We start from the raw sequence: 26,544 nt of genomic DNA on the forward strand, positions 1-26,544 counted from the left end.
GAGAGAGAGAGTGTGTGTGTCCATGAGCAGGGGAGGAGCAGAGAGAGAGAGAGGGAGAGAGAGAATCCCAATCAGGCTTCACGCTGTCAGTGCAGAACCAGATGCAGGGCTCAATCTCACAAACCTGTGAGATCATGATGCCGACTGAACCACCCAGGACCCCCCCCTTTTTTTAAGTCCTTTTAAAAAATGCTTATTTATTTTTGAGGAGGGAGGGGCAGAGAGAAGGAGACAGAATCCTAAGCAGCCCCCACTGTCAGCGCAGAGCCCGATGCAGGGCTCAAACTCACAAATGGTGAGATCACGACCTGAGTCTAGGTCATTTTAATGTCTGCGTATCTGATGATCCTACATCAGAAGCCCCCGAGGGTCTGTTTCTATTATCTGTTGTTTCTACTGGTTTTTTTATTCACGTCCTCTGGTCTATTTGTGGACCTCATCCCTCTTTTTTAATTGAATGTCTTTTATTTGGAAATAATTGCAAATAATTATTTTTACTTGGAAACAATTCAGACCTTACCCTGATTTTAGGGGCTAAGATGATTAAAATCTGAGCTTCAGACTTTGAGAAGGCCTGTCTGCTTCTGGCTCACCTCACTTCTAGAGTGTAGAGCACTTTGGAGTCACAGCCCAAAAGAGTGGAGCTCACCAGAGAGCATCCTCCCCTTGATATACCTGAAGGGTACCCTGAATTTCATTCCCTTCTCCTCCCCACCCCCACCATGCTCTTGAGATTACCAAAAGTCCAGACCACTTGGTTTTGAAACTACTCCAGTTTGGAATGTGCAAATGCCCTTGGAGGAAAATAGCCCTAAACACCAGGTTTAAATCTCTAGACTGTTACCCTTTCCCTGAACCTTCCCCGGTGACTTTTCACTACCTTATTTTCTGTCTAGTGCCATAAGAAATAGTTTTTTTACATTTTGCCCTTAGTTTTTGTTTACTTGGGTTTTGTTCAGAGTATTTGGTTGTCCTCAGCGAGAAAGAAGATTGGTCCGAATTACCTATGCTGCTACTTCTAGAAAAGCCACTGAAAATTGCCTCTTTAAAACGACTTTATGGGTTTTTTTTTCTTTTTTGTGTAGCATAAAGTTGAAGAAAATAAATTTCTAGGAAATCAAACTTTTAGAACCTCAAGTGCATTTCAGCCTTACTTAATGGCAACAGTAAGACCTTCACTGGACAGTTTGCAAACCCCTACACCCACTGTCTCCTTGCCTTTTGTTCATGTATCTCCACTTCCAGGAATGTCTTCTCCTTGCATCCACACCTGTACTCCACCCTGATTATTTTTTAAAACTCAGCACAGTGTATTAGACTTCCTTAATCACCTCTTCTTCACACCGGTCTATGCCTTTCCTCTGCCCTCCAACAACTTAATATTGTAGTAAAGTATTATCACCCCACTCGCCACATTGATTGGCAGTTACTACGTTGGTGGACCTCTTCTGCCTGCTTGATTGTGAACTACTCTGGGACCAGGACGTTTTCAGCTTATTTACTTAGCATAGTGCGTGCATAGCACACGGTGGCAGAGAAAACAGCAGCTTTTGGGAGGAGAGTGAGCGCCCCCCATTTTGGGGAGTGGTTTTCAAACCAATGCACAGCCTGATTTGAGTACCTGGAACTTGACCTTGGACCGGCCAAGTACTTGCTCTCTCTGCCCAGTTTACCCTCTCCCCAACACTGCCCACCCCTCAATCCTCTCGAAATGCTGCCCAGCCTTCGGGGTCCCAGGAAAACGGGGAAGCCCTGCCTGTTTCCTCCAGCCTTCACCGGCTCTGCTCTCCCTGGGTTTTGAGTACAAGGCTCATTTATCCGATAAATATTTATTAAGCTTCAGCCATACACCAGGTCTCCTTTTAGGGGCCAGGGATACAGTGATATAAACAGGTAAGTGCTGCCTGGTGGACCTTACAGACAGCCTCATTCTGATTCCTAATCAGCTCTGTCGTACGTGAGAATGGCATTTGCCCAGTGAGCGGATAAAGTGCAAGACTGTATCTTGTGCTCCAGGGCTGAACACTGAGCACCTGTTCCATTGCCTTTGGGGGCCGATCCATTTGTTTTAAGGGAGGCCAGCTATAGAGCTGATACTCAGTAAAATGATACTGTCAACACTAAATGGACTTTTTTTTTTTTTTTTTACTGGCTTCTACCCAGCACCTATATATGGTAAATACAGGTACAGCAAAAAATTAAGGGCCTCATTTGCGTGTGTTGGCGGATGAGGATCGTGGAACAGTCTTATTCCCTCCCCCGCCCCCCTTTGGCTTAGGCACGTGGGCGTGTATGAACTAAAACAAGACTAAAATGTCTTCATTTGTTTCCTTCTTCTTTGCTCTCTGTCTCTCACTGTCTCCGCAGGTCAGCGTGGAGGTTTTGGTAGAGTACCCTTTTTTTGTGTTTGGACAGGGATGGTCATCCTGCTGTCCAGAGAGAACCAGCCAGCTCTTTGATCTGCCGTGTTCCAAACTCTCTGTTGGGGATGTCTGCATCTCACTGACCCTCAAGAACCTGAAGAACGGCTCTGTTAAAAAGGGCCCGCCCGTGGATCCGGCCAGCGTCCTGCTGAAGCATTCAAAGACGGACAGCCTGGCGGGCAGCAGACACAGGTACACCGAGCAGGAGAACGGCATCAACCAGGGAAGCGCCCCGATGCTGTCCGAGAACGGCGAACTCAAGTTTCCAGAAAAAATAGCATTGCCTGCAGCGTCCCTGCTCACCAAAATCGAACCCAGCAAGCCCACGGCAACCAGGAAGAGGAGGTGGTCGGCGCCCGAGACCCGCAAACTGGAGAAGTCGGAAGACGAGCCACCTTTGACTCTTCCTAAACCTTCTCTAATCCCTCAGGAGGTTAAGATTTGCATCGAAGGCCGGTCTAACGTAGGCAAGTAGAGGCAGCGTGGGGAAAGGAAATTCGGCTCTCCCTTCTCATTTGTATCCAGATTACTGTACTGTAGGCTAAATAACACAGTATTTACATGTTACCCTCTTTAGGTTTCTGTTATAACCTTGTCATTAGAGTTACAGCTGGTGTTGCAGCAGGAGACCGGGGCACGTGCTTTTCCAGGAGTGACAGCGGCAGGTGGGGGGAGGGGGGAAGGGCAGGGCCCGCGCAGGCTCCGGGCGTCCTGGGAGAAAGGAACGTGGCTTCCGAGCACCTGCCTTTTCCAGCTGCGAGGAAGCCGAGGCCCGGGCGCTGACTTCCGCCGGTTTCCTGTGCAGGTTCTGCGGGCAGGGAGCTGCCGGGGAGGGGAGGAAGGGGGCGTGTGGGCGTGCACTTGGGGGGCGCGGGTGCAAGGCGGGGGTGGAGGGTGTCTCCTTCCCTCTGCCTCCCTCTGCCTCCCTCTCTCTGGCACGGGCCTGGAGGTCCCGCCAGCAGGGCAGGGTCCTGGCGAGGGCCTCACGTGCAAAGCAAACATCAGGAACCCGGGTGCAGGGCCTGCTAGAGAGGCGTCCGACAGCAGACGGAAAGCCAACCGTGTAAAAGGACCTTTTTTTTTTTTTTTTTCCCCCTCCAACATATTTTACAATAAAAGCAACTTTTAATCCTATAGAGATATATTTCCCCCTATGGGGCCTGACTGCACTGATATTTTTTTAGAGCAACTGCCACACGTGGGATTTCGTTTCTGCTTTACCAAGTGCAGTGATGTCGCCCGGGTGTCACGGTGGGCAGCGCAGCTTGGCGCTCCGCGCGGCGGGGGGCGGGGCGGGGGCGGGGCGCGGCGGGGGAGCGGACCGCCCACTCTGGATTCTGTGCAGTGTTAGGAAAACCAATCAGGTTATCACATTGACTTCGCTCAAACCGCCCTGCCGAGAGCCGCGGAAGCGCTCCTCATTGGGTTTGCAAAATCTGGTCTTTTAACTCTAGTACTGTTTATAGTTCATGACTATGGACAACTCGGGTGCCACGGGTGCCACTTTTTTTCAGATTCCAGTGTGACGTGAGGAATTAGATTTTGAAGATGAGCATATATATATTACTATCTCTAAGCACTTAAAATGCTGTTCACACTTTATTACCAAGCATCTTGGTCTATCATTCAACAAGTACTGTATCTCCCTTTAAACTCTTTGGGAAGAAAAAACAAAACAAAACAAAAAAAATATATAAGTTGCTTTCTTTTTTTTTTTTTTTTTTTTCAACACTGTAACTACATTTCAGGTCTGCAGAGTTTCTCACGAGCAAGATATTGGAAGTTTCAATGTGGTTTAAAGGGATGAATGTGAATTGTGAACTAGTATGTGACAATGAATGACCCCCAAGTACAGCCTGACAGGATGTACTTTTCACTTTGATGTTTGAGAAAGAAGTGAAGGCATATATGCAGAGCTGGCAGAGAAACTGAGAGAAAAGGGATGGAAAAAAGAATACTCATTTTTGTCCAGTGTTTTTCTTTGTAAGATGAACTTTTAAAAAACCTTGCGATTTGCACATCTTGAGTTTATAATTTGTGTGATATTCCTGCAGTTTTTATCCAATAACATTGTGGGAAAGGTTTGAGGGACTGAACGAGCATAAATAAATGTAGCAAAATTACTTTCTAACCTGCCTAAACTCTAGGCCATTTTATAAGGTTATGTTCCTTTCAGAATTCATTTTGGTCTTTCTACATCTGTCACAAAAAAAAACCAAAAAAAAAAACCAAAAAAAACCACAAAAAACAAAAAAACAAAAACAAAAAAAAAACAGGTCTTAGCAGGACAACTCTGAGAATTTTCTTCAGACTCATTGAGAGAGTTTTCCATAAAGACATTTATATATGTGAGCAAGTTTTTTTAAATTACTTTATTGTTGTTATTAATGTTATTTTCAGAATGACTTTTTTTTTTTTTTTCCATCTGAAATCAAATCGAGATTCAATGTTTGGTACAAACCCAGAAAGGGTATTTTACAGTTTAAGCCTTTCATCCCCAGAGACCTGAAATATTGTTTGTGGGTTTTGGGCGTGTGTCTTAAAGTGCTTTAAAAAAATTACAATAATAAGGTTTTATAAGTAACGAGAAATTTTTAAATATTCTCACTTGGAGTGGCTGCAACTTATCTGAACAAATACTTCATCAGATCTTTCTTTTACTGCTGAAAGTAGTACTTCTTCCATTTTACAAATTAAAAAAATAATTTCTAATATCAACCCACATTTTGGCTATCTAGTATCTCATTACATTTAGCTCTTACAAGAACTTAATGATATTTATAAACCATTTTCTGGGGTGTACCAAAAACATTTGCATAGGTTTAGAATAGCTAGAACTTTCTTTGGATTTCATTATCCTCTCAGCATGCTAGCAGAGAGCTGGGCGAGCCCATTCTTGCGGTCATACTGCTTGTTTAGAGCTGGTTTTTGTTTTTGTTTTTGTTTTTAAAGTTTCTGCTCAGAGACCTTGCTTAATCTTCCATATATTCTGCTCAGGGCACTTGCAATTTTAGGTTTTGTTTTTCTTTTTGTTTTGTAACCTTTAATGGTAAGAGGAATATGGGGCTGCCATATACACTTCGTCCTCCTCAATACCACTATTCACAGAAACTCATGCGGACGCAGAAACACACATCACCGCCTTTCGACTCAACTTCCAGTATTGTGCTAACTGGATCCTCAACACCAACACTAAAAATGGGAAAACATACACGGTTCGGAGCAATAGGAACATCATCGTAATTTTTGTGCTTCTATTTCAGGTATAGGAATTCTTAAATAATTGGTTCTTTCTAAACATCATCCCATTTCACGCTCTTGCTTTTTTAGTATGTGCAACACTTCCCGTGCCAACAGGTCCGACCAGTGTGGTCTAGTTAAAGCTCATTCCCCATCCGGCCCGTCTTCCCCATTCTGGCCAGAGAAGGGCTGGAGGGAAGGAACCGGGAAGGAGAGCAGCTCCCGCCGTGAGCTCCCCACCACGGATGCTGAGTGCTGGGGAAGGGAGCTTTCAGGAGCCCCATATGTATGTCACCCTGTGGCAGAAAGAGCCAATAAAGGAGGGCTAGGGGACCAGCTTGAGTCCCTCTGTCACCATGAAGAATAGTGAATGTGCAGTGTGGGGAGGAAGCAGGTAGATTCATTTCTAAGGCACGCCGTGGAGCAAAGAGAACCAAGATCCACCCGTTCTCCAAGGTGTTTTCCAGAGCAGGTGGGTCCCTCCTCGGGTCTGTGTCCTGGAGACTTTGAGCTGTGCCTCAGAGCACGGGTGGGAAGTGTGGCCCGATGTGTGTGTGTGCGCTCTGAACATGCAGCCAGTGGCCATGGAGGGGCCCCTTTGAACAATGGTCACCACTCCTTAGTGGCAGCTTTCCCTTCAAATAGGAAGAACATCCCAAGGACAGGGAACCTCCTCTTGTTGGCAGACATCGGCCAGCTCCTGTGTAGCAAACATGACAATGAGAAGCATAGAAATTCTTCAGTGCCGTGCAGCTCACAAGGATCAGCCATGTGCCTCTGTACTATGTCCGCTTGGCAATATCTACTGACAACCATCTCCAGTTCTTTCTTTCCTGTTTTCCATTTCTAAACTAATAACAGCAGGCCTTTTGCGTTTACAGTGGAACACAATCACCAAGAAATCAGTCAGGGCGAAAAGAAAAAAAAAAAAAAAAAAGAAACCAACAATCAAGAACCTCTCTTTCTAGGGATTTCTAAATACATTAAAGGACTGTTCCTTAGAATGTTTAACGTAAGAATTATTTCAGTTTGTTTGGGCCACATTGCGGGGGCGGGGGGAGATAAAAGATGGATGCCACTTACCTCAAACCTTTTAAAGTGGAAATCCAAATTGCATTTTTGTTGGGACTTTCAGAATCATTTTCGATGTCGGTCAATTTTTTGTTTTGTTTTGTTTTGCCCAACTCAACCCAGTTGGGTGTGGGAGGATTGGATTTTTTTTTTTTTTTCGTTGCCGTGGATCCCATTTCTAAGTCTGAATTGTGACCCGCTATGTTTTCTGTTAGGTGAGTGTGTTGGGTTTTCCCCCCACCAGGAAGTGGCAGCACCCCCTTTTCCCCTACAAGGAACTCTGCGGAACCTTTCTCACCTCTTACTCAGGGACGGGGCTGGTGTGTGTGTGGTACACTGACGTGTCCAGAAGCAGCACTTTGCTGTGGAGGAGGCTTGTACAATTTCAAGGAATGTTTGGATTTCCTGCATCTTGTGGATTACTCCTTAGATACTGCATAGATTGCAATATAATGCTGCATGTTCAAGATGAACAGTAGCTCCTAGTAATCATACAATTTACTCTTTGCACATAGTTTGATCTTTACTGAAATGTGTTGCCAAAATTTATTTTTGTTGTTGTAGCTTTGGAATTTTTTTTTTTTGTCTGTTTTTTAAGGAAACAATTGACAATACCCTTTAACATCTGTGACTACTAAGGAAACCTATTTCTTTCATAGAGGAAAAAAAAATCTCAAAATGCTTTTGAAGACACTAATGCCATGTATTTCAGATGTGGGAGAAACAGCAGAGTTCTTGGACAGGAGGCCAGGCTTTGTGAGCCGTGTTGGTTGTCATGGCTACTGTTTCTCGAACCGCACGCAGCTCAACAAACTGGTCTGTTCTCTCCCAGAACCCTTTGCATTTCTATTTCCTAGTCACCCATGATGATTCCAGGTGGAAGAAGGGCCCGCAGTCTCGTGGCCCAATCCGGCGCCTTCAGCGGTGATATAAAAGGAAAGGAAATTACGCTTTTTATTTTTCAAAGTGGAGTGGGGGCCTTTGCTTCCACCTTTGTGTTTTTAACCCAGATTTTCTGAAATAGAGAATTTAGGAACACATCAAGTAATAACTATACAGAAAATATACTTTTTTATAAAGCACATGCATATGCTATTGTGTTGGGTTGGTTTCCTCTCTTTTCCGCGGACAGTGTTGTGTTTCTGTTGATAGGGAAACTCCAAAGAATTTGCACACCTCCACTCCGGAGCTGAGATTTCTTTTACATAGATGACCTCGCTTCAAATAACGTTACCTTACGGATAGGATCTTTTCTTGTAGCACTATACCTTGTGGGAATTTTTTCTTTCTTTCTCTCTCTCTCTGTCTCTCTCTCTCTTTTTTTTTTTTTTAAATGTACACCTAATTTGAGAAGCTGAAGAAAAAAAAATTTTGAAGCACTCACTTTGAGGAGTACAGGTAATGTTTTCAAAAATTGCACAAAAGAAAAATGAATGTCGAAATGATTCATTCATTCAGTGTTCGAAAGACATGGATCTGTTGAAACAATGAGTTTCATACCTTGTTTGTAAAAACAGAAAAAAAGCATAAAGGTTGAAAGTTACATGTTGGGTTGGTTTTTTTTTTTTTGTTTTTTTTTTTTTTTTGTATATAGAAATTTGTCATGTCTAAAATTATCAGACTTGTGTGGTTATGGCCTGGAAGAATTACTAGGTAAAAGGCTCTTAAACTATACCTACGCTTCCTTTATGTTTTTGTTACATAGAGCCCTCTTCGGAGGGAGGGCAACTCTGTATTCTGAAATTTGAGAATACTGTTCATTCCTGTGCTGAAAGTACTTCTCTGAGCTCCTTTCTTGGTTTAAACTCTCAAGCCATTGCAACTCCTTTTTCTTCAGAGATCTTGTTTCACATTGTCAGCACTTCCTGTTTCAATAAACCCAAAGAATATAATCCTGAACAAGAAGTGTTTGTAACAAGGGATCCTAGCTACCAGTAAAACAGAACTCATTATGAGGACAAAGAAAAAAAAAGAAAAGTTCAGCCTTCTTTCTCCACCACCCCCCCCCCCGCACCTCATTTAAATGGGGGGTACAAACAAGAATTTCAATTACAATGCTTCATTTTACTTTAATTTTGGGGTTTTTTTCTTTAATCTTGAGGCCAAAATACCCAGTAAAACACGGAACAACTTCTCAGAAGAGTCCTGTTCTGTCCCAGACACAAAGCAGCCAGCAGAAACTGGACAGCTGTGGGGACACTGAACAAACCCACCTACAGTTCTTAAATTCAGAATCTCAGCCCCTCCCTTACCATTCAGTGCAACGTTTCTGGTAGCTGACATTCACCTGTACGATGGCGGGAGGGAACAGCGGCTTCAGTTTTTCACGTCCTTCGTGACTTGCGTACAAATGGTTCAGCTGTATTAAGATTAAGTGCATTTGGCCAATAGGTAGAATCAACACAGCAACAGTCTCTAAGAATTTCCGTCACTTTTCTTATCCGAAAGGACTCGAGTCTTCCACTGCAGATAATCGAAGACTTCACCCAAGTTTTCTTCCCCTTTAGTTTTGTTTGCTGTCTGGATGGCCAACGAGCCGGTCTCCTTTTCCATGGCCAGTCTGAAGGTTTGCTTTGGAAGTGCTGCTTACAGCATTCCTTGCCGGGCTAATACACCGTCTTCCGGGAATATCAAGTCTGACGTGACTGACGCTGGCTTAGAGCTGTGTCTTTACACGGCCGTTATCAAGAAGCTGGGCGTGTACGTTTCCTCTGGTTCTTCCAGGAACCACTGCTCTCATTATCTGGTCCAGGAATGGGGTAAACTGTTCAGTCCGTGAACATTTAGTTTGACACCTATACATTCGGTCCCGCGAATACTGCCCTTCTGGGGTGGTTTCTCCCGGCTCGGTGTTCACCTGTAAACCCATGTAGGGTCAAGTGAATGGAGGTCTCGGGAGAGCCCTGCCAGTATCCGTGGTGGCCTTGGTTTAAGACAGTCCTAACTTCTGGCCAGTGGGGCCCTGGCCCCGGAGCCATCTCTGAGATTCGTACCACTGTTTTACTATCAGATCATTACCCACCAAACTTCCAATCGTATGCCTCCCACCGGCCAAGGGAAAAGAGACACCAGAACTTTGGGGCAATATCAGACTGACACGGCCAGTACAGAGGAGAACTAGGGAAGGAATGTTTTGCACCTTACTGAAAAGAAAACTTTTAAGTGCATACATAGTTAAGAGCTTTTATTGTGACAGAACTTTTTTCCATATGCGTGCATACTCTCTGTAATTCCAGTGTAAAATATTGTACTTGCACTAGCTTTTTTAAAACAAATATTAAAAAAAAAAAATGGAAGAATTCATATTCTATTTTCTAATCGTGGTGTGTCTATTTGTAGGATACACTCGAGTCTGTTTATTGAATTTTATGGTCCCTTTCTTTGATGGTGCTTGCAGGTTTTCTAGGTAGAAATTATTTCATTATTATAAGAAAACAATGTTTGATTCAAAATTTGAACAAAATTGTTTTAAACAAATTGTCTGTATACCAGTACAAGTTTATTGTTTCAGTATACTCGTACTAATAAAATAACAGTGCCAATTGCAAATGTGTGTCCTTGCCTCTGTCAGGTGTTTCAAGACAAGGTTGAGAAAAGAACGGTAACCCCCGCCCCCTCGCCAGATCAGCCCCGCGGTGATCGCCGGGTCCCGTGGCAGTGGGGAGTGGATGCAAGGCATTGCCTTTCCTAGGAATGCTTTTCGGGGAGGTGGGGAGGAAGGCTTGGCCACGCAGGAGATGAGAGCCTGAGATAAAAGGCACGTTTCAACACCCGCTTTGGGCTTATTCAGTTCACGTTTATTTCCTCCTAGCTGAACAATGCTGTTTACAAGAGATCTTTGTTTCTAGACAGCATTTGGCAGCTTCACGGGACTCCAGTGGCCTTATCCATACGTTCTGGAACAATGTTGCTACACACTGGTTAGTGGTCCCAAGGTGGAAAGTTCCTTCGGATTTCCTTGAGCTCCTGCCTGTTAAAAAAACTCAGCAAGCCAGGGGGACCTCCTGACATGCGGAAAAGGAGCCCCCATTTGTCTCAAGAGCGCTGCTCGGTAGGTTTCCCCTGTGTCCGCTCTCAGGGAGATGCGGCTTAGTTACCCCAGAAACTAATTCCCGGGGGACCCATGCCGGCGGCGGCGGCGGCGCCCCCCCCCCGCCCCCCATCTGCACGTGTGGCTATCAAATCCTTCTGCAGAGACGGAAGGGAGTTCTCAGTGCTAAATTCAGGGTTCTCACTGAGCCCAGGGAGGAGCGGGTAACCCCTTTCCTCTTGCTGTCTTCCTGGTTAGATGTTTGGGGGCGGGGAGCTCGCCAAGACTCTCCTCTGGAGACTTGGCATTGAGGCCCCGATGAGCTGTGAGCATTAGTGCTGAAAAGAGTATGCACGGCACCGGGGCGGGAGGGGGGGGGGGGATCCGGGGGACCTTGCAGCCCACGAGGGGGTCCTGCCCCTCCCTCCAGGGCGGTCTGGACGGATGTGCCACGTGCTACGGGCAAGTCTGGGGAAAGCAGCCTGAATCACCGCCTTCCCCGCTGATGTAATACTCGATGCTTACGGTTCTGAGAGGTTGGGGCCCAGTGGCTACAGACTTGGCTCAAATGTTCACACGAGGGGAAAATTGGTTTCACGTCTGGCAATGGGACGGGCCTCGAAACCACCAGATGCATAGCAGGAACGGCCCCTGGTGAACGGCGTCTCACTCGCGGACACCTTCCGGCACCCACTCCTGCACCGGGAGGCCTGGGGGCGGCGGTTGAGCACTCGGGCACCCAGCGCCGCACCTGATACCCCTTCCGGGGCTCCCCGGGGCCCAGCGCTACTGGAGGCAGAGATGCACGTACGAAGGCAAAGCACGACGGGGCTTTCGAGGAGCTTTTTGCAAAATCTCTGCTTCTGAGTGATTCGCTTCCCTCAACACTAGCTCAGCAAGGGACCTGCCTCCAGCAGGTGAAAACCAAGGGCAGAGAGCATACAAAATCTTTACACAAGATGGATAAGGCAGGCACAGGCCTCTGCAAAGACCACAGCCCATACTGGGTTGATGGGCATCCCTGTCCCAGACCCCTCTGCGTGTAGCACCGCAGCCGGACGTAAGAGGGGGACAGGGGTGAGCCCAGGCTAAGCAAGGGGTGCCCAGAAAGTTCCCTTACTACCGCTAGTACATTTTGCATGGATTTCTTTAAGATCTCCCTTCTTTTACTTCTCTCCCTTATTGCAACAGAGAATCTCTTAAACTCACGGGCTTGAGTAGAAACCATCTTCCACAGGAACAGTGTGGGACTCAGACCTCAGACAAGCAAACGGAAAACATGGGGTGCCTCCAGCAAAACCCCACATCTTGCTCTATGTTGAAACATAGGGCCTCTGGCCCCTCATCTCAAACGTGTAGCCAATTCACGTTTCCACAAGTACAATAACTATTCCTAATGGAGTCAGGGGCGAAAAGTTTTACAACAGCGTTGAAGGTGCTGAACCCATAAATGCGTTCTTAGAAGACTACAAACGGATGGATAGTTTCCTGGAACATTATGGTTTCGATGGATTCTTTGTATGGTGTCAGTCACCGTGGACATCGGTGTCCTTACCACGGTAGCACTGTGTGATCCTTCTCTATTCCAGGGGAGTCACTTAATTGCTTAAAGGAAAATGCACTCTCGCGTCTGCTTCTCTAAACCTTGTTTAAAAGAAAAGAAAGTAAAACATCCTGGTCTGCATATACTTTCCAGTCTTAATCCTCAAGCAATGCCTCCAAAGAAGTGGCCACTGTTAACAAATCCACGTTCACGGTTTCAAGAAGTGCCATAGTGGACACTCCTCCAAGGCCCGGGTCCTTTCTCCCAGAAAATAGCATTGTCACCAGTGAACTGACCACTTTACAATAATACCTTTCTTGAGAATATTGATGGCGCCGAGAAGGGAATAATTCGCAGTCCTAATTTAAGTCAAGGACTTCCGGGAAGCCACAGGTCAAGGTGTTTGCGGTCTTTCAGCGGGATTCCACTTGCCCAGGTTTTGGTGGATGACCTTTCCACCAAACATCCCACGGAGCTCCAAAATAACTTACAATCTAAGAGAGAGGCCAGCCTGACAGGTCGAGACGGAGGAGGGAGGAGATGAAGGGAAAACAAAACGCAATGAAAAACCGGGACAGGGACAGTGTCCTCAAAGCAGCATCGACCTTATGGTGACAGATACCTGTTCCCAGAAGGCACGTGTAACGCAGGTGGTGAAAACGTGCCGCCATGCCTCATGAGTAGCTGCACGAAGCCACGTCTCCAAGTTCCGGTCGGATGCTTTTGGTTTCTTTCCAGCAACCGAAAGCAGAGGAGGGTTGGAGGGTTACCCTGACAGGCCTGGCCGCCCTCCCCTCCCATCCCCTCCCCTCCCTTCGCCTCCCCTCTGTGACTGCTAAGAGCCAAGCATGGGAAGTAGGTAGAAAACCCCCAGCTCCCTTGACAACCTGCTTCCTGCAAAGGCAAACTCCAGCACTCCAAGTCTTAAGATAATTGCATTATATTAAAGTGAAACCATTTTTCTTTAAAAAAGGAAGGAAGGAAGGAAGGAAGGAAGGAAGGAAGGAAGGAAAAGGGGAGTTGATTTGAACAATGAGGTTATGAGTTCCAGGCAGCTGGGCTCTGACCACAGACCCGGTCAGCGCCCTGCTTCCGGGCCCCCGGAAGGCACTAGGGGAGCCCCAAAGCCTCCGGACAGCAGGTGGGGGAGCAGGAGGCAGGAGTCCAACATTCAGGAGCAGCCAGAATCTCTGATGTCACAGGAGGAGGCGGGAGAGCAGGTGTGCGTGGAAGCTCCCATGAGCCAGAAGTCACCGCATCCTCAAGGTTAGCTGAACACCGTGTTGTGCTGTTGTGTCACCCGGATGAACGTCGCCCTCCTGCTGAGCTCCTTGAGTTTGGCGGCCCCCACGTAAGTGCACGTGGACCTCAGTCCCCCAAGAATATCCCGAATAGTGTTTTCTACATCCCCTTTGTAAGGCACTTCCACGGTCTTGCCCTCGGAAGCTCTGGAAGAAAAAGGAAGCTTTTCTTTCTAATCGGTTGTTTCCTACCCCCGTAAGAACCCAGCTGTAATTACTCCCAGCTTTAGCACTTGACACAGCCCCCAAGGCACTCAGGTGGCTCCGTGCCACACCCTCTGACCCCAGTCCCACATTTGCTACAAATGCCGACCGGCCACACCAGCATCTCAGATGAATGCGTGCCTCCCATGCAAAACGCACAGCCTCACTGCTGGCCACCGGGAGCGTCTGGAAAAGGAAAGTCCTCATCAGCAGCCTTGGAAGAAGTGACCTTCTCGGCAGTAGCCTCCACTCTGCTCCTTGCTACTCCTCCTTAATCCCTACACCGGCGTCCAGTTGACCCCGAGCCCCACATGCCCAAAGGGAAGAACAGACGTGGCGGATTACCTCTTGAACAGCCTCCCCGCCAACTGCCTACAATTAAGAGGTGAAGGAGATATCAATGCAGACAGTCTCCCACGTACCACGGTTTGACTCCGCCATGGTGCGAAAGCAATGCGCATTCAGCAGAAACCATACGTCAAATTCCGGACTTGGATCCTTTCCGGAGCTGGCGATGTGCATACAATCCTCCCCTGTGATGCAGGCCACTGATGGCCGCAGCTACGTCAGCCCCGGGATCGTGAGGGGTGGACGGTCCCAATACAGTGACCAACCACCCTGCACCCGTACGACCTGTATATACTGTTTTGCAGTAGGGTATTTGACAAATGACACCAGACATTCAACACTTCATTATTAAAAAGGCCTCGTGTTAGAAGATTCTACCCAACTGAACGCTAACGTGAGTGTTCTGAGCACACGTAAGGTGGGCTAGGCTGAGCTACGACGTCCGAGGGGCTAGGTGTATTAAATGGGTTTCAGTTTACGATATTTTGACCTTAAGATGGGTTTATCAGGACATAGCCCCGTAAGTCAAGGAAGATCCACAAAATGGACAACTCAAGCCCTGTTAGGCTGCATGGACATACAGTCCAGACTTGCTTCTGGAGGGGCATTACAAGAAGGAAATCTCCAATCTATGCAAAACTCTAGCCTTCATCTAAGGCTCGGGCAATCTGGAAATTCTGACAATTAACCAAACGGTGGACTCTTCTTTCCTGGTCTCTTCAACTAGAAAAGATAGCATCTCTCAATCAGAAATTCATTACCTAGGATTTCAAAATAGCATTAACTCTTGTTGCGCTGAAATCCACACATCCAAGGCTACCCTTAAGTGCAATGAAATCTACCCGCTTAAACCACTGACTAGACCAAGCTGGCCTCAGGGCTGGTTCAGAGCACCAAGCTCACGGAGCCTGTCACTGGCCACTCCCAAGACGATTCACATCACCACGCTCTGTGACCAGGGACCAACATCTCTGCCCATGCACCCACAGTGACTGCCATTTTGCTTTTTACAAGAGATTTCCATGGCCTGCCCAGGGCTTGCTGGAAATCATCCAGACTCTCATCGTTGCTTCTCTGCTACCTGGTGATGGCACCTCGTGCAAGTCACTTATTGCTGAAGCCCAAGTCTTCTCATCCGTAAAACGAAGGTACTTTGATCTGTCTCCCAGGGACAGCGTGAGGACTAAATGGTTAATGGCTGGGAAGGAAGCAGCAAGGCATAAACAAGCTCTACCTTAATTAAATACAACGTCAAAGGGGGACCATTCTTGTGAGAAGACTGTAAACTGCCAGGGAAAAAAAGAGAAAGAAAGAGGGAGGGAGGCAGAGAGACAGAGAGAGATGGAAAAAAACAGATGCAGCCCGCAGGGCCCAGGCTGCCTCCAGATTGAGGTTCTAATTCCTTCGGCACTTCCCTTTCTTGTCTAATCGGCTTCCAGAACAGTCTTGATATGCTTGAGTCTTCTATTTTCGTTTTGCCTAGACCCTGCTGAAATTACAGATGGGTTTTTCTTTCGGCTCCTTGGCTTCCGTGTGTGCTATAACCTGGTCTGCCCTTCCCTGTCTACTTTCCTTGGAACCCAAAACGGATGCAACAGCTAGAGGGCAATAAATGTACTCCAGGCGAAGCATCTAGCTGTTGCCGAACCACAATGGCTCCGCTTAACGTACCAGCACCCAGCAGACACCGCACAGGACCTTGGGTAGGGAGGGTGGTTGCTGGTAAAGCGTGAAGCTTCTGGGCCAGAGGTCCGGGGTGCCACCGAGGCAGTAATCCTCACCCTGCCCACCCTCACGAACCATGCCACCTCTCCCATCGGGCACCACGTGGGAGGGACAGCGTCCTCCTGTTCTAACCCAAGTTTCCCGGATGATGGTAGAAGCGTGGTCCCCTATTCCTGTTCCCCACTCTGCCTTCCCTAAGCTGCAACATCATCGTGATGGAGTTTCCTCTTCCAAAGGAGAAAAAGACTGGAGAGAATGGGAATGGACATCAGTCCGCCAGGATCCCACAGAAGCACGGAACTCTGGCAGAGTCCCCCACACCTCCCACCTGCCCGCCCATGAATCTCAGCGGGGTTCTGGGATCTTCCCTCCGGCTCGATCGCACTCTTCCACAACACCTCTGCATCCCAGAGCCTCGAGAGAAGCTTTCAAGTATGGGCTGAACGTAAGAAATGGAGGGTGTCCAGCAGCGAGGGCTTGAGTTTCCATGGACGCAAGACCTTCTGTCCTGTCCGCTTAGTGGGACTTGTCATCAGGCTAATGCCAACGAAAAGTAATAGCAGCTTCTATGGAACAGGGCCAGGCAATGATTATGTGCTGTCCTAAGGCTCTTAAAACACACACGCAGACACGTAAAATGGAGGCGACACAGAAAATAGCCAGGTTATCTCTTGGGATCGTGAATTTGTAAAACAAAAAGGCAGGAGTCGGCGTGCCTTCTGCGGTGAGCGACACAATTAAATGGCTAAAAATGCTGCCTGTGTCAACCATCAGAGCGTGGAGGCTGTGGACGGTCCCACTGCAGGGGAAACACGGCACCCTTCCGGAAAGGCCTGACCTCCATGCAACGGCGTGCACCACACCTGTTTCACAAGCAACGGGAAACCCATTCTTCAGCCCAGTGCTTGCAGCCTGAACTCATTCCAGGCAAGAGACTGGCAGTTACAGGGCTGGCCGAGCAAAGGCCCAATCAGAAGGACAGGGCAAACACATTCCTGCCCATCCCCTGGAAATCTGGAGTGTCACCTCCCAGACTGGTCGCCCCCTTGTCACATTTCCCGCCCCCCGTGCCAAGAGACTTCTGCTCTGCACGTCCTTTGGAGGGCCCCCAACACAGCAAATGCTGGCTGGATAAAAACTGGGACTGTTTAGAAAGAAGCAGGGTACGTTCTCTAGCTCCCTCCCACGGCCCATCGGTATCAACAGAACTGATATTCGAGACCTGCTTCCGTCCTGTTTCTGTAAATGTGAGGCCTCAGCCACAGAGGGCAGGGCGCTGGCGCTTCCCCTTACCTGTATTCGGCGACCCCTCCTGCGTGTTTCTTCATCGCGGTTTCGGAGCTCATCCCGTAGAAGAGCTTGAGTTTCTGCCCGTTCTTCTCAATCACCTCTCCGGCACACTCAGTGTGGCCCGAAAACATCCCTCCCAGCATGACAAAATCGGCTCCGGCCCCTAAACTCCCAACAGTGAGGACAAGAAGAAGGGAGAAGAGCTCAGAGAAAACCGCTCAGAGAAAATCAGCTCTAGAAGGATCTACGTGCCGCTCCAACTCACCCTTCCTTTGCTCCTAGCGATTATCAAGTGGAGAGTTCAACCTCTCCCTTTTTGGAGAAAGTTAAGAAGTGAAGATGGGCACTGGACACCCAGAGAGAGAAATGCTGCCCACTACTGATGATCGGGGGCTAATGCACTAGAAAATCCTCGATGGTAACTGATGGTCAACTTGACCACCTTCCAAGCAGGGGTCTAAGTCTGGTCATCAGAGCAGCCTTGAGAATGGGGCAGCATTTTCTCCAGCGTGTTGCCTAATCTCCTCCACAGTCACTCCTCTGGTGTTCCCAACAGACATCTGGTCTACCTTGGGCCATCAGCACTCTCACGCTCTGCCTGTGTCGATCACGAAAGACCTCAGAACAGACTGAAACTCCTACCCTGGAGACGGGGTATTAAGAAGAGAGACCTGGGGCGCCTGGGTGGCTCTGTCAGTTAAGTGTCCGACTTCGGCTTAGGTCATGATCTCGCGGTCTGTGGGTTCGAGCCCCGCATCGGGCTCTGTGCTGACAGCTCAGAGCCTGGAACCTGCTTCGGGTTCTGTGTCTCCCCGTCTCTCGGCCCCTCCCCTGCTCATGCTCTGTCTCTCCCTGTCTCTCAATAATAAATAAATGTTTAAAAAAAAGATTAAAAGAAAAAAAAAGAGAAACCTAAATACTACACACGTATGGCACCGAAGCTGCCTCTCCAGTGTTTATCACAGGGCACGGCGCACGGTCGACCTAGAGTAACTAGCTGTCAAGAAAGGAAAAGGCATATGTGGAAGAACTAGAAATCTCACCGTTCCCCATCCCGTTCCCGGATGGCTGCACAGTCTCTCCACTGACTATGAACTTCTGAGGCCTATGGAGGGTTTACATCCAGAACACGACGACATCAGGGTTCAGATGGATTCAGTAATTAGGATAAAGGGCAAGGAGGAGCAGCAAGCATAGGAACCCCTGAAAAGTGGTCCTGACCTCTTCCATCGGGTCATGGATGCACTTACGGGAGGACTGTGGGATCTGCATTAGGCAGGCCGGGGCCTTCTGTTCAGCGTCTCACAGAACCAGGCCCTGCGGGGCTGGCCCCCTGGCCTGGCATCAGACAAGCCACACACAACGGGCCCCTTCTACCTGGTGGCAAGACTTACAGGTCCTTCACTCCAGGGTCGCTAACCTGAATGCTGGATCCTTGGCCCCTCCTGCCGTGACCTTAAGGGGGCAGAGGAAAACTAGCATCCGGCCAGGCCTCCCACTGACCACCAGAGGGGATCCCCCAAACCAGGAACTGTTATCTACCGGGCATCTTCTTAACGACCAGTCACTTACCGACCAGGAGTGCCAGCTCCTACTCTGTGTGGGGAGCCCAAGCCGGAGCACCCAGGCAGCAAGTACATTGAGTGCAAAAATCAGTAACAAAAACGTCTTTGGCTAACGGGGGTGAGCCCAGTAGTGTAGGGGGGCTCCTGACTCTCCCTGCTCTGCAGCGGCCTGTGGGACCCCGACCTCGTCACTCACTTCTCAGGGCCTCGGCCTCAACTATCAAGTAGGCATCCTGGATTACACAGAGATGCCCCCTAGGTTCCCTTCCACAACCAACACGCTTGATGAACCAGCTCTCACTGACGGACGCAGTTGGCCACGGGTAAGTGGTGAACGGAGGGCACGTGGAGGCACTGCCTGCCTACCGCTTTCCCAAGGAAAAGCCAGGTGGCCCCGGCTGCCCCCTGCTGGGAAACAGGCGCCTCAGCCTGTGGGGACAAAGTGCTGGGGTGGGGGTGGGGGGGGGGCTCTGGTCCCTCCCAAAAGATTCCCCCTACTTCAGTCCTGGAGACCCTCCCTGAGGTCACTCTGGGCCCGATACTGGCTTCTTCCCCGGCACCCTGAGCCTTCTACACCTGGCTTGTAAGGATGTCACCGCGTCTATACCCCAGGATGCCGGCTGGGTCTGCTCAGCCACCAACCAGAACCAAGCCCACATGGGGACTGTGGCCAATCAGGGCCGAAATCCAGGGATAGGAAATCAGCACAGGCTCAGAATTTCCCCAACACGCCCCGCCTCTTCATTCAGATTCCCATCAGAGGCTCTGGGGGAGCTCCCTGCCCTCCCTCCCTGTCCCCTTACCAAAGGCTTTGGCGACATCTCCTGGACAAGTGCAGCCTCCGTCCTTTGAAGAGGAAAAAGCAAGGAGAGGGCATCAGCGGGGTGCTCAGCCAGGATGTCCCCTCCCCCGGGGTGACTAGGTCATCCGAAGGTGATATCCGGGCGCACCCCCAGCCAAGGGCAAGCCCCCAGCCAGAAACAGCGACCCTCAGAGCCCGAACCCAGCACTCCCGGGTTACCGTGTTCTGACTCAGTTTGCTCCCGTTTGCACCTTCTGTTTGCACCTTCCGTCCCCCCACCCCAAAACCCTGCCGTGTTCCCCCTCGGGGTCTGCCTTGCCCTGGAAGCCCAGGGCAGGAGCCGCTCTGAGACCTCGCCCCCCGCCAGCCCCTCACACAACACGCCAGGCCTGGGCCTTCCGAATTCATTGCTCATCCAAGCAGTCACCTTTCCCTCCTGCTTGGCGGGAGGTGAGGTTTATTTAGGACAAGAGCGGGATTATTTGAAGAGCCAGGGAAAGGACATGAGTTAGCTCCTGCGTGATTCTAGCCGCTCCACGCACCTCCCGGTCATCTTCACGAAACGTGCCCGGTTAACTTACAATCAAACATGCACCCTGGATCCCCCTCGCCACCCACGGAGGGCACACGCCTGGGGCTAATGCCTGCGGGACGGTCACCTAGGGTCGCCCGGCAGGTCCAGCCACGGGGGTTATGTTTACACACCAGCAACGCGGTGCGAGGCTTCCAGGACGCAGAGTCCAAGGCGCGTCCCTACAGACACAGGCTGCTGCCTGCTCTTCGATGCAGGAGTCCAAGGAGGACGGCGAGGGTGGCCGGGAGTTGCAGCCAGACCCCACAGACAGAGAGGCAAAGAAGCAAAGGCCCGGGGGCAGCAGGGGCAGGCCCGTGCCGAGGGCTGGCGTGACAGCCAAGCCCTGAGAGGGACCCGCCCGCAAAGGCGTCACGCCAGCCTTGGGAAGGACACAGAAAACACAGGCTGCCTGGGCCACCTTAGGTCACAACTGGCGGGAAGGTGTGTGCGCCCCCGGAGTTGGGGGGCATCTAATGAACGGAGATGAACCACTTCATGAACAGCGCCTCCAACGGACAGCATGGTGTCTCTGTGACTCAATTCCCACCCCCTTTTTTTAAATGTTGTATTATTTTTATTATTTTTTTTTGAGACACACATACACACACACACACACACACACACACACACACACAGTGTGAGCAGAGGAGGGGCAGAGAGAGAGGGAGACACAGAATCTGAAGCAGGCTCCAGGCTCTGAGCTGTCAGCACAGAGCCCGACGCGGGGCTCGAACCCACGAACCGCAAGATCATGACCTGAGCAGAAGTCGGACGCTTAACTGACTGAGCCACCCAGGCGCCCCCTGAATTCCCCCCTCTTTTAAGTCCACTTTTTAGGCCTGTCCCTCTAGGAACTAGAACTCCATTTCTGCTTCATTACTTCTTTGCAGTTCGAAGCAAAAGGTAGGTGTGGAAAGCTTGTCTTGTTTCTTTACGAATCTTTACCGAGTACAAATGCTTCCTCAGTCAAGTCCGTTACAAGCACACCTCGGAAACATTGCTGCTTTGAGTTCCAGACCGCTGCAGTAAAGCGAACACGCCAACAAAGCAAGTCCAGTGAATTTTCTGGTTTCTCAGCGCGTCGAACAGCTACTCGTACGCTGCCCTGTAGTCTACCAACGGTGCAACAGCTTTACATTCTCAAAAAAAGGTGCACACCTTCATTAAAATGTACTTTATTGCTAAAAAACGCTAACCATCCCCTGAGCTTTCTCGGCAAGCCGGGACCGCTGATCACAGATCAGGCACAAATATAATTATGAAAAAGTTTGACATCCGGGGAGAATGAACCAAAACGCGGCACAGAGATGCGAAGCAGGCAGATGCCATTGGAAAAATGGTGCCAACATACTCGCCCAATGGCAGTTGCCATAAACCTTCAATTTGTAAAAACAAAACAAAACAAAACAAATAAACAAACGTCGTATCTAAGAAGAGCACCGAAGCTCAGTGCAATAAACAAGGTATGCCTGTATTCACGAGCAGCTTCTCTGATCCCAGAGGGCCACAGGGTGCTGAGGAACGGTCATTTCAGAAGTAGTGTCTCCGTGGAAGTTACGTGGCCAAGCCATCCGTGCGAAGACAGTGACAGGACTTGGGATTGTACCTCGTGTCGGTGCTTTCAAACTTCAGCATGTTTACTTTCTCTATCAAAGGTACAAGCCCCCGTATGCCCTTCGCTCGTCCTGCCGATTTTTAAGTGCTTTATCTCGTTATCAAAACCAGTTTCACATGACAGGGTTTCAAACTTATGACCTCAGAAGAGTAAACAAATTCATGTTCCCATGAAGCTGGATGTTATCTGACTTACAGCACAACACACACACACACACACACACACTCACACACACACACACTCCCCAAGTCTTGTACTCACTTGCTTGTGAGTCGCCATGGACTGGCAGGGTGTCTCGAGTGGGGCCCCCACACTTCTGCATTTTTGTGGTTAGTGATGAGGCCCTGGGCTACTGGGACCCTCGAAAAGGAGCTCTTCTCTTCCCAGGATGGGCCAAGACAAGATGCCCACAGTTGAGAGGGCGCCTGGGGGGCTCAGTCGGTGAAGCGTCCAACTTTGGCTCAGGTCGTGATCTCACGGTCCATGAGTTCCAGCCCCGCATCAGGCTCTGTGCTGATGGCTCAGACCCTGGGGCCTGCTTCGGATTCTGTGTCTCCCTCTCTCTCTGCCCCTCCCCCGCTTGTGCATTTCCTCTCTTTCTCTCTCCCTCTCTAAAATAAATAAACATTAAAAAAAATTCTTTAGAAAAAAAGAGGGCTCCATGACGTGTCACGGAGGGGAAATCACACTTACGGCATCTTCTGTTCGGCCCGTTTGTAAAGAGACAACGCAGCCCAAACAAGCCAGACTGTGCATTTAACCCAGTGCAATCCAACGTCACATAATGCTTTAGGGCAAAGGAGGCTGCTCCCTGCTATCATTTCCAGGTAACTTGCAAAAGTTGTTCAAAGCACCCTTTCATGTACCCGGGAGGCAGGGCAGCCGGGGCAAATCTCCACAATCTAAAACACGCATTCGCTTTCACTTATAAACGTTCACAGCTGCTGGGAGGTTATCAGAAACAAGGTGCCAATGTTCGAAGAGCCTCTTGTCTTTGTTGTTCCAGAGTGTTCCCATTCCATTTTAGTAGAAAAAGCATCACAGGACACGAGTGGTAGGAACTTGATCTGTGAAGCGTCAGCCTACCTTTTCTTCTTAAAAATACCTGCTCTTCCCTGGGGGCTCGGTCGGTGAGGGTCCGACTTCGGCTCAGGTCACGATCTCGCGGTTTGTGAGTTCGAGCCCCGCGTCGGGCTCTGTGCTGACAGCTCAGAGCCTGGAGCCTGCTTCGGATTCTGTGTCTCCCTCTCTCTCTGCCCCTCCCCCCCTTGCGCTTTCTGTCTCTCAAAAACAAATTAACATTAAAAAAATTAAAATAAAAAAAACCCCTGCTCTTCTCTCAAGTGGAGGCTGGTGAAGCAAGTAAGGAAGATACAGAGGGAATGCAAATCAAGCACCTACCATGGGCCAGGGGGGTGCTACAAACTTCATTTTTCTATTCAAACACCACAAGAATGTAAAGTTGATATTTTGTGGGTGGAGGGAAGCATGAGGGGGGGCTCAGGAAGGTTGGGTGACTTGCCCCAGGTCACACGGCTATAACAACAGAAGAACAAGGTTAGAGCCCCGGGTGAGTACACTCTAAAAACGTCTAGAATCACCCTTATCAGAACAGGAGCAGTGGTGGTTATCTTTAGAGGACAGCACTTGTAATAATCTTCATGTTTATCTGTATTTTCTCACTTTTTCTAGGCTAAACCTGTTTGGGGAGGAGGGGGAATTTTTCAGGCGTCAAAAAAATTCAATTACCTGAAATTTCTTTGTTTAGGTCTTTGTCTTTTTTAATTTTTAAATGTTTATTTATTTATTTTGAAAGAGAGAGAGCAGAGAGAGGAGGGCAGAGAGAGAGAGAGGGAGACAGAATCCCAAGCAGGCTCCGCTCCATCAGTGCAGAGTCTGATGCGGGGCTCAAACTCACAAACCAGATCACGACCTGACCCAAAATCAAGAGTCGGATGCTTAACCGACTGAGCCACCCAGGTGCCCCACTCTGTTTAGGTCTTTCTAAAGAATGGTCTAACTGCTCCTAAAGTGCTGTATTAAATCATTTAAATTATCGGAGATTTGCTGACCCATCTTTTCATCTCCGCAGAGGGTCCGTGGGTGAATGTGAGCACTAGTGACCGAGTACAGAGAAGGAGAGGGTTGGGGACTACTCCGAACCATCTGGATCCTTATCAGCCCTTCCTGATGCAGGGCCTCCTGAGTCTTGATAAGCATGCTCTCTTGGTCTTCATAAAATGTGCTCATTAAAACGCTGGAGCTTTTGGGGAGCCCCTGGCTGGCTCAGCTGGTTAAGCGTCCAACTCTTGATTTTGGCTCAGGTCATGATCTCACGGTTTGTGCGTTCGAGCCCCACACCGGGCTCTCTGCTCAGCACAGAGCCTGCTTTAGATCCTCTGTCTCCCTCTCTCTCTGCTTTGCCACCCCGCTCACACTCATTCTCTCTCTCAAAAATAAACATTAAAAAAAAAAAGAAAAGAAAAAGAAAATGCTGGAGCTTGAGTTAGAAGAAACAACCGTGATCCCAGTCAACGTAATCCCAGGACTTCTTTCTAGGTCCTGTGAAGCACCAGTCCAGGTTTGCTGGGTTATCGGGGGGAAAGCGAACTCAGTGGTTGTTCGAAGCTCCCCTTCTAACCTTAGTGCACCGGGGACTGTCCTCTCCCCACCGGAAGGCATGCGTGGGGGCTGTGTGGGGAAGGACTAGCTGGAAGAACAGAGGAAGGTGATGTCTCCCCGCGCACTGGGATGGAAAACCGACAGGGTCCCGTCCCCACCCTGCATCTTCTGTGACTTCAGCAAGTCTTTCTTTTCCACTCTCCTTGAGCCTCCTTCATTTTCCAAGCTGAGTGGGGCAGGGGGCGGGGGATAGTCAAGGGAAGATTGGATGGAGTACTGGAGATAACAGACCTCTGTGTGAGTGCTGGCTCTGCCATTGCCGGCAGTGATGTTGAACAAGTCACTTAAGATCCCGAGGCTTTAGTGCTTCCCCTGGTTCTGATGGCTCACTTTATGAATCAGCTAGACTGGGCCACGGAGTGCCTAGAAAAGTCTGGGGTGTTTCTGGAAGAGTTGTTTTGTGTGTGTGTGTGTTTATTTTCGAAAGAGAGAGCATCCAAGAGTGTGTGGGGTGGGGGTGGGCGAGAGAGGGGGACAGAGGATTGGAAGCAGGCTCTGTGCTGACAGCAGACAGCCCAATGTGGGGCTCGAACTCACGAACTGTGAAATCATGACCTGAGCCAAAGACAGACACTTAACTGATGGAACCACCCAGGGGCCCCAGGAGGGTTGTTTTTTTTTTTTTAAATGAGATTAACATTTCAACTGGTAGATGGAGAAAAGGAAATGGGTGGGCCCCATCTCATCAGTTGAAGACTTGAATGGAACAAAAGGGCTGACCCTCCTCAAGTGGATTTTTCCTGAGTGACTGCCTCTGAACGGGGACAGGGGCTTTTTCCTACCTTTTAACTCCCAACTGAAATGAAACCGTCAGCTCTTCCTGGTTCTCAGGCCTTCAGACTCCCACTCAGACCATCACTAGACCATCAGCTTTCCAGATGCCTGGCTTAGCAACTCACCCTGTAGATCTTGGGGCTTCTCACTCCCCCATAATCACATGAACCAGTTCCTTATAATGAATACTTCCTCCCCCTCCTCTCTTGCCACACACACACACACACACGCACACACACCCTATTGGTTCTGGTTCTCTAGAGAACTCTAATACACCTGTCAAGTGACAATAACAGCTAGTTCTCCAGGCTGTTCCAAAGATTAGAAATTATAAGTGATTTGTGCCAGGAAGGTAATAGATGCTCAGTAAATAATAGCCATTCTTTCCTCTAGGTCTGTTTCCACCATTAAAATCCTCTTTTGTGTGATGTCCCTAGCTGACGGTGGCAAGACAAAACCCAGTCACACTTTAATCTTCACCTGCGCAGGGGGTGTCCTGAATTTATGCTCTCTGCCTCTTAGAACCCCATGTGGGCCATAATAAATAGAAACCTAATTCAAGTCCAGCCTCTTGAGTGTAAGCGCCTGCTAAGAGCCCCATGCTGTGGCTTCCTTTTCTGAATTTCAACAGCATGGATGTGCAAATTCAGCAACTAAAGTGTAAAATGAGACAGCTGGAAGGAAACCGGACAGAGTAGCAAATCCAAAATATCTGATGGGTTTCCAGGGGGTTTAGGGATGGCTGGCAAGCAAGAGAAACCTACTTGTGAAACCCTATCAAAGGGACAGTGGAAGAAATGGCTGCTGAACCCCAAGACACTCAGCTAGCCAGGAGGAATGAGCTCAGGTCAAGGGTACCGATCCCACGTGAGTCTGTGAACTTCATCTGGTTTTCTGGCCACAAACGGAACTTCTGACCCCATCTGAGAAATTTCCCACCGTTACTGAGAGCCTCGAAGCACCGGGACCACAAGCCTGGGCTGTCACTATCACTAACTGACAAAAGTCAGAGAAGCTGTTCCCTGGGGACCGGCCGATAAAACCTGACCCAAGGCCGGGTAGCTGAGCCTCCACGACAGAAACCAGTGGTTCCCCAAGTTGAGAGCACATCACAGTTTCCTGGAGGGCTTCTTAAAACGGACACCTGGGCCTCCCTTCAGAGCTGCCGATGCTGTAGGTCTGAGCCAGGTCCGAGAATTTCTAACAGGTTCTCAGTTGATACTGATGCTGCTTGTCTGGGCACTACACTGAGAAAATCGCTAAGGTGAACTGTCAATGAGGTGGTGCTGTATAAAGAGATCCCAAGTTGATTTTCAGTGGCTGGTGTGCAAACAGAGCAAAAATGAGCCATCAGCTA

At 49.1% G+C, this 26,544-nt stretch overlaps 2 protein-coding genes across 11 annotated transcripts in view; one reads left to right on the forward strand and one right to left on the reverse strand.

Annotated features, from left to right (window-relative positions):
* Positions 1 to 3,287, forward strand: part of ATXN1 (ataxin 1) — a 411,201-nt gene extending 407,914 nt beyond the window's left edge. For all 8 annotated transcript variants that reach the window (XM_042985667.1, XM_042985668.1, XM_042985665.1 and 5 more), the window contains one exon: positions 2,368 to 3,287. In XM_042985667.1, coding sequence (XP_042841601.1) covers positions 2,368 to 2,898 — 531 coding nt within the window. In that variant the 3' untranslated portion in view covers positions 2,899 to 3,287. The remainder of the gene's footprint in view (positions 1 to 2,367) is intronic.
* Positions 3,288 to 5,148: 1,861 nt separating this feature from the next.
* Positions 5,149 to 26,544, reverse strand: part of GMPR (guanosine monophosphate reductase) — a 52,239-nt gene continuing 30,843 nt past the window's right edge. Inside the window, exons 7-9 of one of the 3 annotated variants that reach the window (XM_042985674.1) lie at positions 19,544 to 19,586; positions 17,179 to 17,338; positions 5,149 to 6,363 (exon numbers count right to left, since the gene is read on the reverse strand). In XM_042985674.1, coding sequence (XP_042841608.1) covers positions 6,273 to 6,363; positions 17,179 to 17,338; positions 19,544 to 19,586 — 294 coding nt within the window. In that variant the 3' untranslated portion in view covers positions 5,149 to 6,272. Of the gene's footprint in view, positions 6,364 to 13,231; positions 16,749 to 17,178; positions 17,339 to 19,543; positions 19,587 to 26,544 lie in introns of those variants that run through there. The other 2 variants (XM_007089756.2, XM_042985673.1) reach the window with 2 other exon arrangements.

This window comes from Panthera tigris, chromosome B2, assembly GCF_018350195.1.
Source record: "Panthera tigris isolate Pti1 chromosome B2, P.tigris_Pti1_mat1.1, whole genome shotgun sequence".
Lineage (NCBI taxonomy): Eukaryota > Metazoa > Chordata > Mammalia > Carnivora > Felidae > Panthera > Panthera tigris.